Source organism: Chelmon rostratus, chromosome 13, assembly GCF_017976325.1.
Source record: "Chelmon rostratus isolate fCheRos1 chromosome 13, fCheRos1.pri, whole genome shotgun sequence".
Classification (NCBI taxonomy): domain Eukaryota; kingdom Metazoa; phylum Chordata; class Actinopteri; order Chaetodontiformes; family Chaetodontidae; genus Chelmon; species Chelmon rostratus.
The window spans coordinates 24,975,299-24,994,943 of record NC_055670.1 but is presented as its reverse complement, the minus strand read 5'-3'; the positions used below and the strand labels follow the sequence as shown (position 1 = coordinate 24,994,943).

At 43.4% G+C, this 19,645-nt stretch overlaps 1 protein-coding gene across 1 annotated transcript in view; it reads right to left on the bottom strand.

The window, feature by feature from the left end:
• The window catches only part of LOC121615743 (inactive dipeptidyl peptidase 10-like), a 174,186-nt gene that overhangs the window by 74,842 nt on the left and 79,699 nt on the right, over positions 1 to 19,645 (bottom strand). The window contains exon 2 of the mRNA XM_041950124.1: positions 1,445 to 1,559. Coding sequence (XP_041806058.1) covers positions 1,445 to 1,559 — 115 coding nt within the window. The remainder of the gene's footprint in view (positions 1 to 1,444; positions 1,560 to 19,645) is intronic.

Genomic DNA, 19,645 nt, shown 5'->3' with positions numbered 1-19,645 from the left:
AATGATAGATATGAAATTGTTTTAGGGTTTGTTTATATGTGCACGGTGGACGGGCGCGTCGAGCATACTTTTAGTCCAGATTTGCATAAAGGCACCTGCACACACAAAGACATTCATGTGCATGAAAAGATGCACACGAAACACTATTTTCTTCTCCGCGTGGCATTTCATATGTTCATTAACATGATCATTAGTAGGCTAGAAAATCCTCAAGCTGTTCCAGCGTTGCCCCTGGAAATGTTTCATTTTTAATTATGAAATGTTACGCCCTTAGCAGAAATAAAAAAAAAAAAACCTGCCAAATTGTAAGCTCCTTCTGAATAGGACAGCTGCTGATTGTGAGCCGAATAGAAGGGCCAAGTCATTTTGAATGTCAGCCATATTGGCTTCCCTTTATAACTCCACACAGCGTGTTTGTTTATGGAGGCAATGAAAGTCTAACCAACCGTGGAATACCCCAGGGGAGAGTGTGGCTGCATGGGGAGCGGATTGTGATGATTGCACATCTGAGTAACACACAGTGTGCGGTAATATTCGCATAACCAAAGAATACTGATCAACTAACTGGATCAAACTATTGTGTGATGTAGAGACACCAGGTTAGAGGTCTGAGGGGTGTGCTGTGGGTATCTCTGGTGAGCTCTGCTGTTATAATTCTCTGTATAATAGACACAACACAACATTTTTAAAGCTGCATCAATCTGTTTTTGCTTTGTTTTGTGTCGCTGGGTGCAGAAAACCAAGCTAAAAATCAGACACATTTGACATGTTACGGTCTTTAAAGTTGACATGGCTAACACGTAAGCCTATTTGCACATCCAGCAGACACACAGGAACATCAGCATTCATTTGGAGTCGTGGACATCAGACATCAGCAGTGAAGAAAATCCACCGCTCTTCATTTACTGGGTCGAGCTACTCACTTTGACATATTCCTGCAGTGTCGTCCTCAACATTCATTACATTTCAAACATTTTGGAAGGCTGAACCCCCCTGAAGCCTCCATCAGGTCGATAATCTGCTGATCCACTGGCTTTTAAGTCTATAACAAGCTTTAATTTTAAGCATGTTTGCAGCAATATGGACTATATGACATCAAATGCATAAATCTCTTTTTTGGTCACTTGTTGAATTGCAACGAGCTGAAAAAGTTGATAAGATTTGAATTTGTGGGCCCTGAAACCAAAATAATGACCTAAAAGACGCCAAACAGCTCGGTAGAGCTGAGGGGAACTGCTGGTTGGTGACTGTCAGTGAGCACCCGCCTCCACACATCATGACACAGTCAATCCTGATAAGTGCGGCTTTAATGCCTTGGCATCACGCAAAGTTATTTTCACACGATACGTCATTTGTTCATTCTTGTGAGCAGAAACAGGAGCAGATGTAGCATCAGAGTAGATCAATGGACCTTTAAAGACAGCAGAGCACAGCTGGGTGTTACCTGGTGTGAGGAGGATGACAGACATGGTGATGAGGGAGCAGACCACCAGGATGACCAGCAGAGCGATGGCAATCCCTTTCCAGTTCCTCTGAGGAGGACTCACCCCACCCAGGTCCTGTGAAGAGCGGGAGAGACGGAGGTCAGCGTGGAGAAGAGAAAGATGTTGAAGTCTCTTTTGATGTTTACCAACTTGATTGTTCCCATTATCATGAATAAGCATGACGATGACACCAAATGCAAAATGAAAAGCAACTCATTTGTTCAGAGGTTAATTTGACCACGTTGTCGACGTCACACGACGTGGTGCCGCCGGCGGCCCCCGTTAACGTGCTTCAGTCCACTGAAGGATTTGCAACAAAGGGCTTTGCATGAGCCACACTGTAACTCGCCGTTTCTGACTGTGCTTCAGTGCTGGAAAACTGGACGGTTTTGGATAACCTCTCCTTTGAATCACACCTTCTAACCTGTGAAAACCGCATGCCGGGGCCAGGCGTCCCACTTTGTTCAGCTGAGGCGGATGTTGTGTGTTATGACCCTCAGACGGAGCTGTTGCTCCATCTTTTGCAGATAAGGAATACAGCAGGCATTTGCATTCGAGGGCTCCGACGGTCAAACTGGCCGCAGAAAGCTCGGTTTGAGCAATCTGAGTGACTGTTGAGTACACTGTGTGATATCATCTGCAGCGAAATAGCTATCCAGGAGAGTCTGTGAAGCTTTGGCCTGCAACTCTCTCTGAGTCCTTGCATTAGAGGGTCTTCAGCTGGGTCTCCCACCACATCTGCTGCTTCTGATAAGGTGAATTAAGCCCCCAACCCAATAAATTCTTTCTCACTGTAGCATCTCCTGGCCTCAATTACCCACAAAACCCTGCAGGTGAAATACAGTGATTTCTGGCTTTCTTGCTGGAGGGGAGGGGGAGCAAAATGATTGCCAATTAGAGCCAGGTTTCACTTTCACAAAGGAGCTTTCCTCACATCTGTCTCAGATTTTCTCTGAAATCCATTTCCTAACTACCTCACACGGCGGTTTAAAAGCAGTGCGGCTCATTTTTTCATCTGGTAGTCATGACTAGACATGTCACATATACCGACTGATGAGCCAATTAAGACTGAAGCACCTCCTGTTATTTCTCAAAGACGACAAAGTAGACGAGGTTAGCAGCCACAACCTCGATCTGACAGAATTTTGGCTGTTTAGCGCTCATGTTCTGCTCGCTTTCTTGGACTGAGTAACAGGTGGAGTTGAGACGCACTCAGCTCGACCTCAGACTGCATGGACTTTACTGACACCACGACCGCAGACGCACATCACATGGATGCAGCGTTACATTATCCACAGCCCCCGCTGGACTCATAACGCTGATCTATTATCACGACTTGGGCCGCTGCTCGTTTCATTAATACCACAAAACGCTGACGTGTCCTTGAAAACCGACGGCAACTCTAAATTGCCCTTGTGCCTCCATGCATGAGATTCTCCCCCCTGCTCTTTTTCACTTTCTCTCTATCTCATCTTCTCCCCCAATTTCCTATTTAGCCACTTTTGAATCATCAGCCTCAATTCATTAACTCAATTATGAGCAATGATGGAACCACTAAGAGAATTTTGACCCGCTGAGTCTCTCCATTACCATTATTGAGGAAGCACAGAGAAAGGGTCCTGATAAACGGTCGGCTTCCAGAAGGAATGGGACAGCAGCCGGGCTTTATCGCGATCCGTCCACACTCATCACAGGAATTACATTTCTGAAGACATCTAGGAGACCAGCGGACAGGCTGGGCCCCTCAGGAGCTCTTATAGAACCAGTAAGAGCTGCATTGTTTCAGTCAAAAGCGCTTTTATAAAACAAACAAACAAAAAACAAGCTAATGAGTCGTGCAAAAACCTTTACTCGCTAACATTAAGATGATTTAATGAGGCACATTTTTATTCTAACTCAAATTGTTCCCTAAGAGCAGATTTTCTCCCTCGTCTTTAAAAATGTGTTCATTTCCTTCACATAAAGGTGCGAGTCCGTGCTACAAAGGGACACTCAGGGTTATAAATAAACTCCTGACAGGTTGGCCAGTAAGAACCAGAAAGTCTACCACCTTCATTTTTCTGTGTCTGAGAGTAAAAAGTACAAGGACAAAAGCCTGTTCCAGTAAAAGTATCTCTTTATCCACCCGCTCTCCTCCACCAGTCCACCCAGCGCTGGGACAAAGCTAATTTTGGTGATTTTGAAGCCTCCTGATAAACGATGAACCCATGAACACACAAATAAACTTTTTAAAAAGCCTCTTGGATCAGCTGGAAAATGCGTCGTCACAAAACCTTTTCAGAGATGCGAGGTTCTCACAGGACAGCCGCGCTCCAAACATATGATGATCTTATAGATTATGATGCATCGCTGTAGATGAAACCAGCCAACAGTATATAAAGTAGTTCAAATGAGCTCAACCTGAAACATCTACAGCAGTAAATGCAGCATGCATGCAGCAGGAATATTAATCCACAAACATCAGATATGATAGAAAAACACTGACAGGAACATTTTACTGCAACATAACGACTTTTACTTACTCATAATACACATACTTCTACTTAAGAAAGGCTTGGTATGCAGGACTTTTACTTGTAGTACCTTACAGTGTGGTATTAGTACTTTTACTTATGTAAAGGATCTGAATACTTCCTCCACTGCTTTCTTTGCCGTATTCAATATCACACCAGGAAATCTGTCTGACAGTTATAAATGTATGTCTGTGTCGGAGTAGTGCGTGGGAATTATCAGCTGTCAGTATATCACGGTATGCACAGTACAACAGGCTATATGCTGTACACCTGACAAAGAGTCTTCGCTAAAGTGCTCAAGTGCATAAATGTCTACATGTCAAAATGTCAATGCAACAAAAGAGCTGAAAGCGATACCAGAGACAGTGTTGAGTGTGCTCACAGTTCACCCAGCTGGAGAGTAGCACAAACCAACGTACAGACGTAGCACCGACAAAGACGCATTTCCTTAAAGAACAAATCAGACGTACTCAGTTGGAAAAGAAGGGGCTGGAGCAATCAGTGGTGCTTTTCCTGAGGAAGTTTCCAGTTCTTGTGCTGAGAAGCACCTGATTCAGCTGCATATCGCTGGAGGAAGTTGCCCGGATGCTCGTGGCACAGTCCCGCACTTTGCACGTCCACTATCCACCCCGACCGCACATAAATGTGGCGTCTCATTCATGCAAGTAGCGATTAAGCTTCACCACAACACAAATATGAAAACAATTTAGGAATATGCAAATGTAATCTCTAAACACAGAAACAATCTGAGAATATTCTAAAGGGAAATCCACACGATTTGAGGCGTGTTTGACATGTGTCACCTGTCTGTCTGATGACCCTCCGTGCTGCTGACGGAGCAGCTGGTTTTGAGGACAATGACGACGACATGGAGGTCAAACTGTGTGTCGCTTGAAGGATGGACGTTTGAATGGTGCGTTCACAAAGCTGATGTCTCACTTCTGGTGTGAGTTCCATCCCTCCTGAGGGTCTCCACACTGACTCTCCAAACAAAGGGTTAGAACAAGTCAAAGAATATAAAGAATCTGTTGAATCTCAGCGATCACACAGAAATACTACGCGCCTGCGCATTCCCGCCTCTAATTTTACTCCCATCAGTTATTATTCATTATTCAACCGGGACAACGATAAGAACCCTCATTTAATTAAACTGACTGACTGTAATTCTACCTGTCTGTCTCTGGAGCAAACACCATCACACTCAATCAATACTATCAATTATTCATCGGGTCAAGAGGACCGCAGACTATAATGGGATACATTTGTTGTTGGAGGAGTATTGAGGGGCCAAGCTGAGTGAGCAGTGGTAATGCTATCCCGGTCACATCACACATACTTTACAACCGTCTTCACAGGCTGAGTCGTACCTCTGTCAAACTATTTGCCTGCAATTTCAGTTCACGTTATCCCAGTCGGAGTGAGATTACTCCATAATATTTTCAATAATTAATGTCAGGAGGGCATCTGCGTTAGAAAGCAGTAAAGCGGACGATAGAGAAAAACTCCCCTGATTGCTGCAAAGCAGTCCCTCGGCCGTCGTACGGCTTTAGCTGTGGGCTAACGAAAGCCATTTTCTCTAATCGCATCATCTGTTTCTGAAACGGCAGGAGTAGCCACAAAACCGAGAGGAAACAACGTAATGTAAAAAATAACGTTGACTTTCATTATTATAGCAGGGTGATAATGAGGAGACGGCCGCAGAGAGAGGGAGCTGCACTGACTAGAGCTCATATGCTGCATTGTACATACTGTAGGATCAGGGCAGCGTTGTGCTGGGTTAGCGTGGACGCTGTGAGAGGTGTGCCCCCTGGACTGAGTGTCCCAGTAATGCAATGTGGCGCTTTTTCATTTTTGAGGGACGAGCTCTGTTGCTACCACCGTCCTCTCCCTCAGCTGGAGACCATAAAAGCTGAGCACCTTTCAGCCGCTGCAGAATGTGGCTTCCCTGTGTTTGCAAGCTGCAGGAGATGCACATAAACTGTTTCTAGTTTAATGTTAAAAATGCTGCATGTTTCTGATACGTCTCAGAGCTTACATGCATCCGAGTACTTATTGTGTTTATTGGCCTACATTTAATTTTCAAAGAGGGAGGGAGCGATACAACGTTATGTAAAATCAGAATGCTAATGCTGCCTTTGAGATGTTTGATTAAGACCCCTGCCATCTTCATCAAACCCCTGCTAATAAGCTTGTTCCTCACTGGATTACTGTGCACGCGTGTGTATTTCTACACAGACGTCCATGCACATCCAACACGCCTACTGTTGGAGGCTATTTATAGAGCTGTGAGCTTACCCTCGCCTGGACTCTGACCTTGGAGAGAGCGTGACAAATGACAAGCAGCATTTCAGCAGAAGCCGAGCCATTTTAACAATGACTGCAGGTCAGAGGGGGAGATAAAAAATAATGCCGTCTGTACGGGCTTATTTTTGTTTACCCATGAAATACCATTTCTCAACGCCACGTGAATCATTGACAGCCACGGCCAAAGCTGTGCCGGGGTCTTGGGGCTTAAAATCTGAAATTGATCCACTGGATAATGGGAAACGACAAGCTTTGCTACATGTTGTCATCTTATTGTATTTAGCATTATCAGCCGTGCCCTCAAGGACGCTGCCACTGGCCTTTGGTCCATGCGAGATAATTCTCAATTAGTCACTGTCCAGCAATATTGGTTTCAGATACACAAGGTTGTTGACTCACACGGCAGTGCAATGCTATCATTGTATATTAATATGCTGAGATTAGTTACTGGAAAACCAGAGAATGTGCTGAGAACATGCTCCTAGTATTGCGTATATATTATTGAACACCCAATAATAAACTGGTAGAAATAAAGGAAGTAAAGGTTATGAAGCAAGCTGTGCCTCACAAAGACAGCATACTAAAGAGACCCTCTGTAAATGCTTTATGAATGCTGACCACATACTGTTAAAGAGCCATTTACCTGGTTCACAATCATTTAGGCCAGATTCACCATTATTTACACTCCTAACAACCAAGGCTGCGTACAAATCGAAATATGAATTCATACATTTATTGAATTGTCTGTTAAACAGCTATAAAATGTCTTTAGTTGTAGTGTAACACTAACACTCAGACCTGATCTAATGGACGTAGTTAACCTTTGCAAACACATCTCAATACAAACTGTTCTTCATTCTCCTTCAGTTTCTTCTAATTCTGCTGCCTTACAACAAGATCATGTTATTGTCCGTGAATCAATAAGCTTCCAAAAACGAGTGAAACATTAGTTCACGTTATTTTCTATCGTTATCTTATCAACTGCTGCTGCTTTGCTGATTGAAGTCTCTGCAAAGTGTGTTGTTGGAGTTCTGTTTCCAGCAGTTACACTCACTCATTCATAATGTAAGACAAGTCCAACATAAGTGCTGCGGCGCACAGGCCTGCAAAACAGTGTGTCTAACATTAATTCTGTGATGTTTCAGTTGTGACTGTGGGTTATAACGTTGCAATGACAGCGCGCATCCTCGGCTGTTATTTGCACTGCAGCACTAAAGCACTTTTGCTTCCCTGCTTCTGCAGTAAAATGGTTAGTGGATGAAAACGTACACCTCGTTATATCAGACTAAACTGTAGCCTTGCACGTCTTCCTCAGGGAAATGCATGTAACAATCTCTGGCTTATTAAAAAGTAATGTGAAGATGTATCTGAAACACAAACTCCCAAACCGTCAGGCAGCTGCAGCTCACTCAGCCTTCACCTGTGTTATACAAATGCATTAAATAACATAATAATAGTGGAGTGAATTAAAAAATGGCAAAGAGGTGAAAAAGTCTAGCAGCAGAATTTGAACTTCTAGCAAACAATGAGTTTTAGGGAGAATGAGCGAAAGTGTCAAAGCAGAGTTAAGACTGCACATGCGGGAGTTCAAACTCAGCATTGATTGTCAATAGTCAGGCTGAAAGGGTGCGCGAGGCACACGCCAAGCAGTCCGAGTGCGAGCCAACAGTTCCTGACTGCAGCAGGAAGAGCCGGCAGCGCTGCGTGAGCTGCCCTTTTCTTCTCTATACAGTATGTGGTGCTGTAGGGCTGAACAAGCTGAGGGAGGGAGGTGTCTGCTGGTGGTGCATCATAGCAACAAAGTAGGAAACGTCAACGTTTACCACATTAATTATTTCATTAATTGGTGCAGTTGACATTACTCAATAACATATAAATACACTGATGACATTTTAATGTGCCGTCTATAAATGACAGCCGCTGTACGTCCCGTATCACAGTGTTGTCATATTGTATATATAAATATTTAATCGCATTTACGAATATTTTTATTGCATGTTGTTTATTTTATTCTAGTTATCTAAATTTTATTCTTCTGATCTTTCTAATCTTTCTTATCTTTCTTATTATCTTGTTTCTAACATGGGGGTTGCAATGCAAATTTCATTGACATGTCATGTTCAATGACAATAAAGAATCTTGAATCTTGGACTGACTTCTCTGTGACGCTGTAAGAGCACAAAGCTGCTTGAACTAATGCTAACCTTAGCCTGACAGGAGGAGCTGCGTACCCCCGAACTCTGCAGGATTAAATGTGAAGTTTTTACAGTTTTAACAGTTTAGACATCTCTGCCGTGAACTCAACAACAACCGAACTACCTGCTACACACCTGATATCTGGAACTGACGTGAACTACTGTAGATCTATAATGTTTACTGAGAAAGAGTTACGATAATGTTGGTATTTTATGAACAATAAAGACACAACAGCCAAGATTTCTTCTGTTGTTATTTTAGTTAGGTTAGTTAGCTACAGCTGAGCTAATGTGCCTGTGCCAGTCGTCTTCAAAGCCGGTAAATTTTACAGTAGCTGGCTTAAAGTTTCACTTCCTACAAGTTGTTGAGACGCTGTTAATGATGTAAGGTTTAATTGAAATAGCGGCTTTTGCAATTCAAAAACTGCAAGTCCCATTTCAAAAATTGGCTTAAGGTTGGCTGTTTAAAATATGAGGTACAGCTGTGCATTATACTACATACAGGATGTATATGGTATGTGTATTGTGCATACCAATAAAAACAAATGCAAGTCATATTTCATTTTATTCTAAATATACTAAAGTTTGAAGCAATGTAAGCTACTGTGCTTCTCCTGTCAACACAATGAGTCGATGTCTCGCTGTATCGTTTTTCATCATGTTCAGACACGGTGATGCTTTAAATGTACTGTGATGATATTGTTGCACCCATATTGAAACTGTTCCAGGTGTTTGTCACCTTAAATCAAGAAGCATAATGGAAGCTGACTCCTAATATATATTCTTTAGAAATAGAAATGATGCAAATGTGGGAGAGGCTTTAAGAACTAAAGTTTTCTTTTGCACAGGATCAGTCAGCACAGGAATCTGCTGGGAGGTTTATTATCAAGTTTCACATTGCTTGAATTTTGCCTGAAGGCCTTTTAAAATTCAAAAATTCTAACGCTAGCCTCACCGAATGTCTGATTCTGCTAGACGACCACAGGCAGTGAGAGGGCTTAATGTAATGTTTTCATCTGCATTAAACCATTATAGAGGATAAATCTAAGCTCCAACCACCTACGCTATGTTAAGACACACAGGACAATAAAGATAATTCCATTAATCAGCTTTTATGTGTCATTTTCTCTGCACATATAAATATGATTTTATATCATTTACATGTCGGGAGCCAAAGCCTTTGTCTGTCCCTGGCAGTCAGATCTCTGATTTGAACTCAATTAGACACACTTGACTACATTCCTGCGCAAATTATTCTCCGGGCTGTGGATAAGATTGTAGCCATTTCCTCCTGATTCAAAAACAAATCTCATTTATCTGCAGAAATAAAAATTGAAAGGGGAACCTGACATCAGCAGCAATAGCAAGAGAAGCTCATTGACATGGAGCTGAATGTGTCTGTGTGAGGACAGGAAATTGTCTCTCTGTGTGCGGTTGAAAAGAGGCGCAGTGTGTTTGTCATACCTATAGAGTGACATTGGAGGATTCAGCGGGCACTGAGCTATAAAATTGCTAGTTGAGAGGGAATTAGTGGGGATGGAGAGGCGGAGAGGGAAGGAAGCTGGTTAACGAGTGGACCTGAGTGGGAACAAAAACACATCCCACGGACTAAACAACCACACAGACACACGTCGTCCTTCTCATCAGATCATCCCTGTTTGCCTGAGCCGTCCATAATGTATGTGACTCTTGCAAGAATGATTCAGGACAGCAGTTTGGGATTTAGAGTTCACATTTCTGCCACAACTTCTGGGCGGAGAAGGAGGTCTGAAGTGTTCCTGTGGAGTCTCGACCTCTTCAGCAGGCTCTGACTTGTCATACCTTTGGTTAAAGTCTGGTTCAGTCGAGGCTACTACAAGTTCTTGGTTAAGCTTACAAAATGCCACAGCAGCACATCTGCAGAGCAGGAGCTGCAACTTCAGTCCTACGTCCACGTGGATGCATTCAGGCGCAGTAAGTGTAGAAGTGAAAGAATACACCTTTCTCTTGGATGCACGTGAGACGTATGACTGAAAAAAAACACCCGAAACGCCTCCTGTGCAGACAAGCCTTTAGGGAACGATGCTGGTCTTCATGCTAGTCAACAGTCATAATTCACTCAGACAGATTGCTAAACATGAGTCATTTTAGGCGTTGGAACAAAACATGTGCTGTTGTTTTCTGGTGCCCACAGTCTCCATTTCCACCTGTTTATTTCTCACCATCAGGATTAGACTAGAAATCATCTGCCATGTAATGCAGCAGCTGTCGCAAAAGACATGAATAATGTCAACTGCAAACTTCACACGATCTTTAGATGTTTGATATAGTTACACAGAGGTGAGTTAGACAGTTGCTACCATAAATGAAAAGTACAGGTGGAAAAATGGGCATTTACCTTTCTGCTTTGCACTCGAAAGACGTGCAATAATAATGTCGTTGATCAATGCAACCACACAATCAGCTGTTAGGATGACAGAGCAGCACTTTCCACTTTACAACAGCGCTACACTGCAAAGCACACAAAAGCCATAAAGGACAAGATTGCCATTATTCTTTAATTTGCTTCATTTTTTAAAAAGAGCTCAGTAATCCTCTGAAACAACAGCTCTGACGTTTCTAACAAATGTTACTCAGACGGGAGGAAATCGTGCATTTGCTTGTCATTAATTTTCAGCCGCGGATTAATACACAGCTGTCTCTCCAGAGAGAATCTGCAGCAGCAGGACGGTGTTTGTGGGGTTGAGTCACAACAAACTACAGCGTGTGTGTCCGCGGTAATGAAGGAACATGTCAGCCGGTGCAGCAGCGAGCCTCACGGATCTGTTTTTAAATAGCTTTTGGACAACAATGGAGGGATGAGATATGTCAGCTGACAGTGAGAGATACATGGAGTATTGGCGTTAACTTTAAAGACACAGATGTGATGTGAGTGGAGTTAATCGTGAGATCTGAGTCATGAAATGGCAGTTTCAAAAGCAAGCGTAACAAGTGTGTTTGTCTGAGGACGTGAGCTGTGAAGACACAGAGGCTGAGGGGAGGAATGCTTTGTGACTCACTGACGCTCACAAAGTGGTTAATACAGGATCCAGAGGGCTGCGCGAGGCTGAACAGATCCAGAAAACCTCTGCGCTGTAGCAGGAATTCAGACTGATCCTGATATACTGGCTGTTGGATTTTACATTTTTAATAGCTGAGGGATGGTTCAGTGAATTAGTAGATGATGCTACAGGTGGCTAGTTATGGGCTTTGTGTGGTTAACATCTGGGTGGGTGGCGTGAGGAGGCCTGAGGCTCAGCTCAGCAATACAATAATTCAGCCAATTTTAGCAACATTTTGACGTATGATTGGTGCGTATGCTCATATATCACTTTTCATTTGCAGGATATCACGATTTAAACTATTTTTTCCTTAAAAGCCTTAAATAATGTCATAACATCAAAACTATTACATGTGTATGCAGCGTTTCACTTGTTCTGATCTTTGTTTTGTACATTGACGACAAGCTTGTGTCTTAATGTTTTTACCAGTGAGACATTTCTGGATCATTTCTAACACAGGTTACAGGATCATCCTGTTATTCTGTCTTGTATTATTCCATGTGAAAAAGCGCCGACTCCCATCGTTCCCCTGCAGGAGGTGGTTCATCGTTCAGCCATGACACCTCACTAGAGCCTGTTAGCATGTGACCTTTGCAAACAGCACCAGGTCAACCTCTGGTGCCATAACTATATGGTAAGCTAAGCAGTGCTTAATGCTAAACGCTTCTATTTGAAGCAGCAGGGTGAATAACTTGATTTCCACTTACGCTGAATGTAATTCTGGTCAGTAAGGTGAAGGTCAGTCTCGCTCCATAAAACTCAATGTTTTAGCAGACTGAAGACGATAATAACTACCTGCAGCAGTGAAACACCGGCAGGATAAAGAAAAGAGAGAAGGATGGGTCATTACAGCATGTTGCATATGAGCTTTCTGTAGAAAGAAGCCTCCCCACAGTAAACAGCTCTGCTGATTCATTGTACGGCATATTGACACCAGCTGACGGCCTCAGCAGGAACACAGAGCAGACAGCAGCAACACAATAAGACAGAGACTGAGAGAGGACGAGGTAATTGATGACAGCCAGAGGCAGCAGTCGAGCACACAGGAGGGACGCCGAGCCGAGCAGAGCTCCCCTGTAGCCAAATCAGAGAAATAATTATGGACATTGATAACACGGCAGTACAAACTATTCTTGGCTTGCATGTTTGCCGTCACAGATATTTGACCTTAGCGGGACTTAAACTGTGATGCATCTGATTGATAATTTTGATTCAGTGCAAATCCGTTTTTCTTTTTCAACAGTTAAGAATAAAAAGATGCAACAGCTTGAACGTGTTCAGTCTTTGAGTGTTGTGTGATTAACGTCAGGAACATGTTCCTCTGGTTTAATGTCACAATAGCACAGATTAGCTTCAATCATCTAAACGTGGACCGACTAATTCCAGTTCATTTCTAATAAACCAGAGGAGCCTTATTTTTGCTTTTTCTAGTTATGACAGTGAAGTCTGAGTGGAGTAAAAGCGTAAGTGAGCGTACCTGAAATGTCAGTAATAATGCTTTAATGCAACAAATAATGCAAGTAAGGAGTGAAATGGGTGTTTGTTTCACAATCCGCCTGTATATTCTGTATCAAATACATTTGACTGACCTTCATTATCTAATATGTTTGTTTAAAACCATTCTCCAGATCCTTGGACTGGGTGTGGCCTGTTCCCAGATCTCAGTTATTATTTTAGTAAGTACGACATCACAAAAGTGGCAAAGGAGATGTGAAACCTGTCGCCTGCTCACACTCCGTGCAGGTCTGTTTAATTTCCTCTAAACTGCCATGATGAGTACAGTACAGCGAGTCAATAGATAAATGTGGTGATCTATCTATCTGTAGAGTGCCATCAATATCACTGCCCTTTCAGATGAGCTTTGATTATCTACTCCGGGGAGTCAAATCGATCCGCGCCTGCCCTCAGCGCTCACTATAAGTCCTAGAAGTGCAGAAAACTCTGTTTGCCAGAAACACTCCTGCACTTCATCTGAGCGCCGCTGATGAACTAGTGGTGAGTAAAGGCCTGGCAGGAGCCACGTTGTCAATATTAATGAGAGCACTATTCGTGGAACACACTAAAAATAATCTCTATTGTTGGATGTTACAGAGAAACCGTGCCAGTGGCGTGCGGCACATGGGATTAATGAACACGTAACATGAAGTTCATCAGATTTAATCAAATATGCTCAACACCTTCACTGACAGCAGCGTCTCAGGTCTTCACTCATTAAAGAGCTGCACACAGACGCTTCATGCATCTCCGGCTGAAAACTGCATCATGAGCCGACTGAAAGATCTCAACTTCAACTGCACGCAGAAAGCTCATGTTTACCAAACTCGACCATCCGTCTCTGTGCTCTGTACCAAAGAATGCACAGGAAAGGAAGAAGCTGCGCCAGCGAGCGCACGTCTCTCTGGACGTTTGTTGTCGTAATTGCTCCTTTTGTTCCTGCAGTTTTTTTCAGGAGACAGTTCAGCGGTTCACGGTGAAGAACCGTCAGAGCTTCTGCTGAGCAGCCGGCAGAACGTACGGCGTCTCAATTAGAGCTGATGCTTTGGCTGCAGAAACTTGCCTGAAGCAACATCAAATTTTTAAGCCATTTTTGAAGCCAGTCAGGAAAAAAAAAAAAAAAAATCAGCCATTTACACAATGTGGTTCTAAAAAAGATACCATGGTGTTACTCCTGAACCCGTAAAATCAGAGTGGATTAAGGTGCCTCGGGTTTGTGTTTGCCCTACACGTTTACATGCACTTATAAGCCATCCTCTGTTATCTCTCTCTCTCACACACACAAGCACATGCACATGCGCACACACACACACAAGGTCTGACTGTTCCTTCTTCCTAATTCCTGTTATCTCAGGTTTGACTGCAGTCTGTCCCCTGTCAGTGTCACAACTGATGACTCAAACTTTGTAATTGCCTTTTAATCCTTTCGAGGATAGAACATGTGTCAGCGTCGGGTAATTCGGAGCGCCGGTCGCCTCCGGATACTGAGGAAAGCTCACGACACGAAGGTCGCAAGTGTGAATCACCAGCCGCCCTGGCTGGGACATGTTGGACAGGAAAGTCAATGTGGAAGTGTTGCATTCTCCCCTGCTTCGACAACTGTCTGCAGGTGTCTCTGAGCAATGCATAGGAGAAGAAGGGAGGAGATGTAATCACTGGATTCACCTGACAAAAGCATAATAATAAACAAAAAGAAATGAACCCACATCTATATCCAGACGATAGATGGAAAAATGTGAAAACCAAACCTCTGAGTTCCACAAACAAATAAAATCTTCCTGCGTCTCTGAACGGTGAGGAAGCAGATCTGTGGTATTTTCAGACTGCACCTCTCTGCGAACCACCTCAGTATTCAGAGAGAGACGAGTGCAGATGTGGGCTGAACATTTATTAGGATGACCTTAAACCACATTCATGCAAAGCCGCATCCTGAATTCAAATCAGCTGCTATAGTATTTACAACAGCCTTTTTTCTCTCTTTCTTTCTTTTCATGAATCCAAACTGGCGCTGGCTTATTGTCAGCACTTAGCATTCACACATCCTCAGCCCACAGCACAGAAAAAACAACAGTTTGTTAATTTTTACAGTTTTTCTGACAAACAACCTCATCCCTCGGTCCCCTTTTTTCATTATTAACACTAACGCATTTCTGACGGACTATTGTTTGTCCAAAACAACACAAGATACAATACAAATTTCATGTTTGTGCCTTATTTTGCAGCTCGTTAGCTTAATTTCTTGCTGCTGAGACGGAGCAGGTCCCAAACAAAGCAGATTTTTTCCTGAAATGCCATTTCAGTGTCAGAATGTTCAGGAGATATGAAACATCGTGAAACATGGATCCAACGTGAACCTTAACGACTTTGGGGTGAAAGAATCGCTCTTAATCTGCGCTCATGTTCACTTCTCCCATTGGAAGCTATGGACTCGTACAAAGGGTGGTACAAAACCCACATGACACAGACGCAGGAAATGACTCTTTAGCCTCACCGCCTCATTTCGGAGCTGTCGCTGTGGAAACGTGACGCCAATGTAAAAACAAATACACTGAGAATGGACATTTTTTCAGTGATGAATGAGAATATTCGGATAAAGATTACGGCTAAAATACAAAGCAAATATTAACTGTTGGTCTGTGACAAGCCGCAAACTCCAGTGTCTCACTTGAAAGAGTGAGTCACATAGATTCATTATCTTTCAGCACGGGACACTCGTCACTGTTGTTTCTGGGTATTGTGGTCACACCTCCTTTATTAGGAGGCGGTTCATCCACAGATGGATCCTATCATGTAATTATGAATCCTCATTGCAGATTATTGTTTGAATCTCACCAGTTAACAGCATATAAATTGTCTATTTCTGCCGTTTTCATTATGCTGATGTTGGCTTCTCGCTGTAATGCGTTGGTTTTTGCCCACAGTAAATAAGAAGAGCATTTATCCGTGAGTGCCGGTGCTTTGTCTGCTTTGATGCTTGCCGCGTTCACCTGACACAGTGTTTAAGATCTGGGGCTGTGAGCACTGCTGCTTTTCACGATATCTCCCAACCCCCATTCACCAATCCTGACGTTCTGCCCGATCTACATAAAAGACAGACTGATGCATTGACACTGGATGCAAATCATAATGTGCAGAATCAGTAACATAATTCCTCTGGATACTGCGATTCAAAGCATCGGCTGGTTGTTTGTTTCCTTTTTTTTTTTTTTAATCGAAATAGAAAAACTGAACCCTATCCATATCGTTTTTCCTTATCTGCTAACTGTCCAGATACAGATCACATTCTAATACCAGTTAAGTGATAATGTTCTCTGTAACTGCTGGATCTGTAAATAAGCTGCTGTTTGCTGACTAGTTTGTCATATTAACTCAATATGTGATGATTTGCCACAACTTGTTCACAACTTGCTTCTGCTGCCCCTGCATGGTCAAAACAAAGCAGTTAATATGCATCAGAAAATGCTCATGTGGGTTTTTGGTACAATAATGGTATAAAGCAACACAAACCTGTGTGCTGCTAAATGGGTCCTCTCAAACCCATCTTCGCCTTATCACCTCTTCTTCTCACTTCATTTAGTCCTCCCCGTCACCCGCTTCTTCGTGATCCTCTTCAAATCAATCCATCGTTTACGCTGTTAGAGTTTCCTGCCTTCCTTTCCCCCCTCTTCACCGTCTATTCTCTGCATTTCTGTTTCTTCATCAGTCCCCTCATTTTCTCCATCTCTAATCCTTAACAACTCATTCCTTGTCTTTCTTCTCCCTCCCCTGCCCATCCCTCTCTCTCTTTGTCTCTGTCTGAAGCCACCATGAGGCAGCAGCCGCAGCAGCAGTGTCCCGGACATTTTCCCCATTAGCGTGAATTACAGTTTCTCGGGCCACAGGATCTCACCGTGTGAAAGCGCTCCTCTTGCTCACAATGCGCTCGGCATCCATTTTTCCTAATGCTTGCCTTTTGTCCCGAGCACAGACAACAACAGCTCAATTAACAAAGTGAAGGAGGACGGGCCCGGCAGTAAGTCTATACACCCCACTGACTGCCCGGAGCCTGGGCCGGCCACGGGGTCACGCCGAGGGGTCAACCGCTCTGTCAGCTTTTATTGTGTCTGTGGTTACAGGAGGCAGCGACACAGCTTGAGACCAGCCAATGTCAAATGAGTCAGTTTGTTCTCAGGTTTTTCTTTCAGCGGCACTAAAGAGGGATTGGCCACACTGTACGCTTTCACTGCCAAGAGTGCTCCAGTGCGCCTATTCAGAGCTGGCTGCCTGGCGTAATGCACGTACTCTCTTTAAGTATATCAAGAGAAAAAGTTCTGTTTCTTCACATCCAGGATGAACTAGTCAGGTCTGATCTATGGTGTCACATCAGCAATATGAACCCTCTTGTTTTATTACTACTTAGAAAGGTTTACTGTTAAAAAAAACATCCATCCATTTCCTATAATCCGTTTGTCCAGGTCACCAGTCTATCGCAGGGCTGTGGGCAGAAAAACATTCAGACAGGCAATTTAGAGTTTCCAATCAACCAATCCTGCTGTGTCTTTGACTGTAGGAGGACACCTAAGCACAAGACAACCCACGCGGACATGAGGACAACATGCACACAGAAAGGCTGCATGCAAGCCCAGAACCCACAGCACCACCACTGCACAACCACTGCTGCCACTTATCCTCATGAACTGCATTTACCCTCAGCCCCAGTTTGAGTGAAGCTTGCTCATGAACCAATGGTGTGTCTGTTCACGAGCCAACAGCACGATGGCGTTGTGAGGAAAAAGAACCACTGTGCTTGGTTGTGGCTCCGTCCTCCATGTCGACACGGCAGCAACTCTCCTGTAGATGCTGTGAAAAGTTCACTGAACAGTTGCCTGTGTTATTTATTGGTTATTATTGTAGTTGTTGACCTTTAACTACTATTAAAAGAGTACTCTGCTGTTCCACTCGTTCTACCTGGCACCTACATTACCCACAATGCAATGCAACCACCCACAGTTTGGTCAGCAGAGGCTAATGTAGCCTCAGTTTATCAGCCTTCACGCAGCTCCCACTGATGGGCTTTATGCATTTTTTTGAGCATTAGCGGTGATACTCCCCGACACCTGGAAACACAGTTAATGGAGTTCTGCTTTCAGTCACAAAGGCTGCTGACGTCGTCTGACTCAACTAAGCAAAGATTAGCTGTTGCACCTTATCTGTTTTCACCACTGTTATTTATGAGCCCACAGTTGCTGCCAGTTTTTAATGAGCTGACATAATTGACACCCTCACAATTCTAGAAATATTACAGGAATATTAAAGGAATGCTACAAGCATCAGTGCATCTCTATGATCGGCTGGCTCCTCCGTGACTACACGTTACTTGTCACTTTGATCATGAAGGTGACACAGCCATACAGAGTATACGGGCTACGATGCAGTATAGAAATGAGTATTTATAGCATACAGTTCGGAGAATGTTACAGATTCAAGATGAAACCCATTGAAGGGTGGGCATGAGAGAAAAAGGCACATACAAACCCATCTGCTGCTTCAGCACCACGGACAGCACCACAGATTCATCAGCACAGCACAGTTAGACCACCGATATTTCAGAGTCACGGTCGGGGACAAAGACTCTAAGAAACCTCGGTCAGGTAAAGAATCAATGAGTCAGGCAGACTAGACCAACATATTCAGCTAAACAAGCCCTCTGCCCCTGCACTGTCTCTGCTACTAAACCCCAACCCTCCCTTTGATGTCTTTTCCTGGTAGCTCTGACTGCTGTGAATGCTGGCGCTGGTGCAAAACAAAGAAGAAGTTAGAAGTCAAAGTTTTATAACTAGACAAAAAAAACTAGAAATCTTCAAGCCGCAGAGTTATGGATTTGTGCCTTACAGTTCCCACCAATGTTGTTTGTTTGGCAAGATATCCAGTATTTCTCCAAACCAAAAAAAAGGCTTTCAACGCAACAACAATGGACTTAACTGTAGCAAAAGCATGAACAGTAGAAGAAGAGAATTACTGTTCCTCCACCATGCAGATACTAAAACAGCTCAGGCCTCGGTTTTCGCCTTCACCTATTATTTAAGGATCCTCCGTGTTTTCCCCTTTTGTAATTCCCTTGGCATCGTCATGCAACTTTGATGAAGAGTAACCCTGTTAAGAGCCTGCCAAAGAGCTATGTATACAGACTGTGGGTTGACAGAGCTGGGACAGTAATAGCTTTGGCTCTGCTAAGGCACTACTCTCAACCCCTTGCAAACGTGACGCCAGCCTGCTGCACAAATATTACGCAATACCTTCAACTGAACGCCCAACGTACAGTGATCAAAAATTTACTGAGGCTTTCAGTCGGTTCACAGACATTTTAGTCACAAATATTTTAATCATCTGACTAAATTCTTAGATTTTCTGTAAATAGGGATGCACCAAAACCCATTTTAAAAATCAGTGTTTTCCTGTTATCCTGCAGCTGTTTGCAGATCGTTTAGACCTAAAGCAGAGCATCCAATGACTTACTAAAGCACGAGAACATGCATGATGTCTGCAACAACAGCAGGCTCTGGTAACAGCTCGTCATACATGTGATCATACAGCAC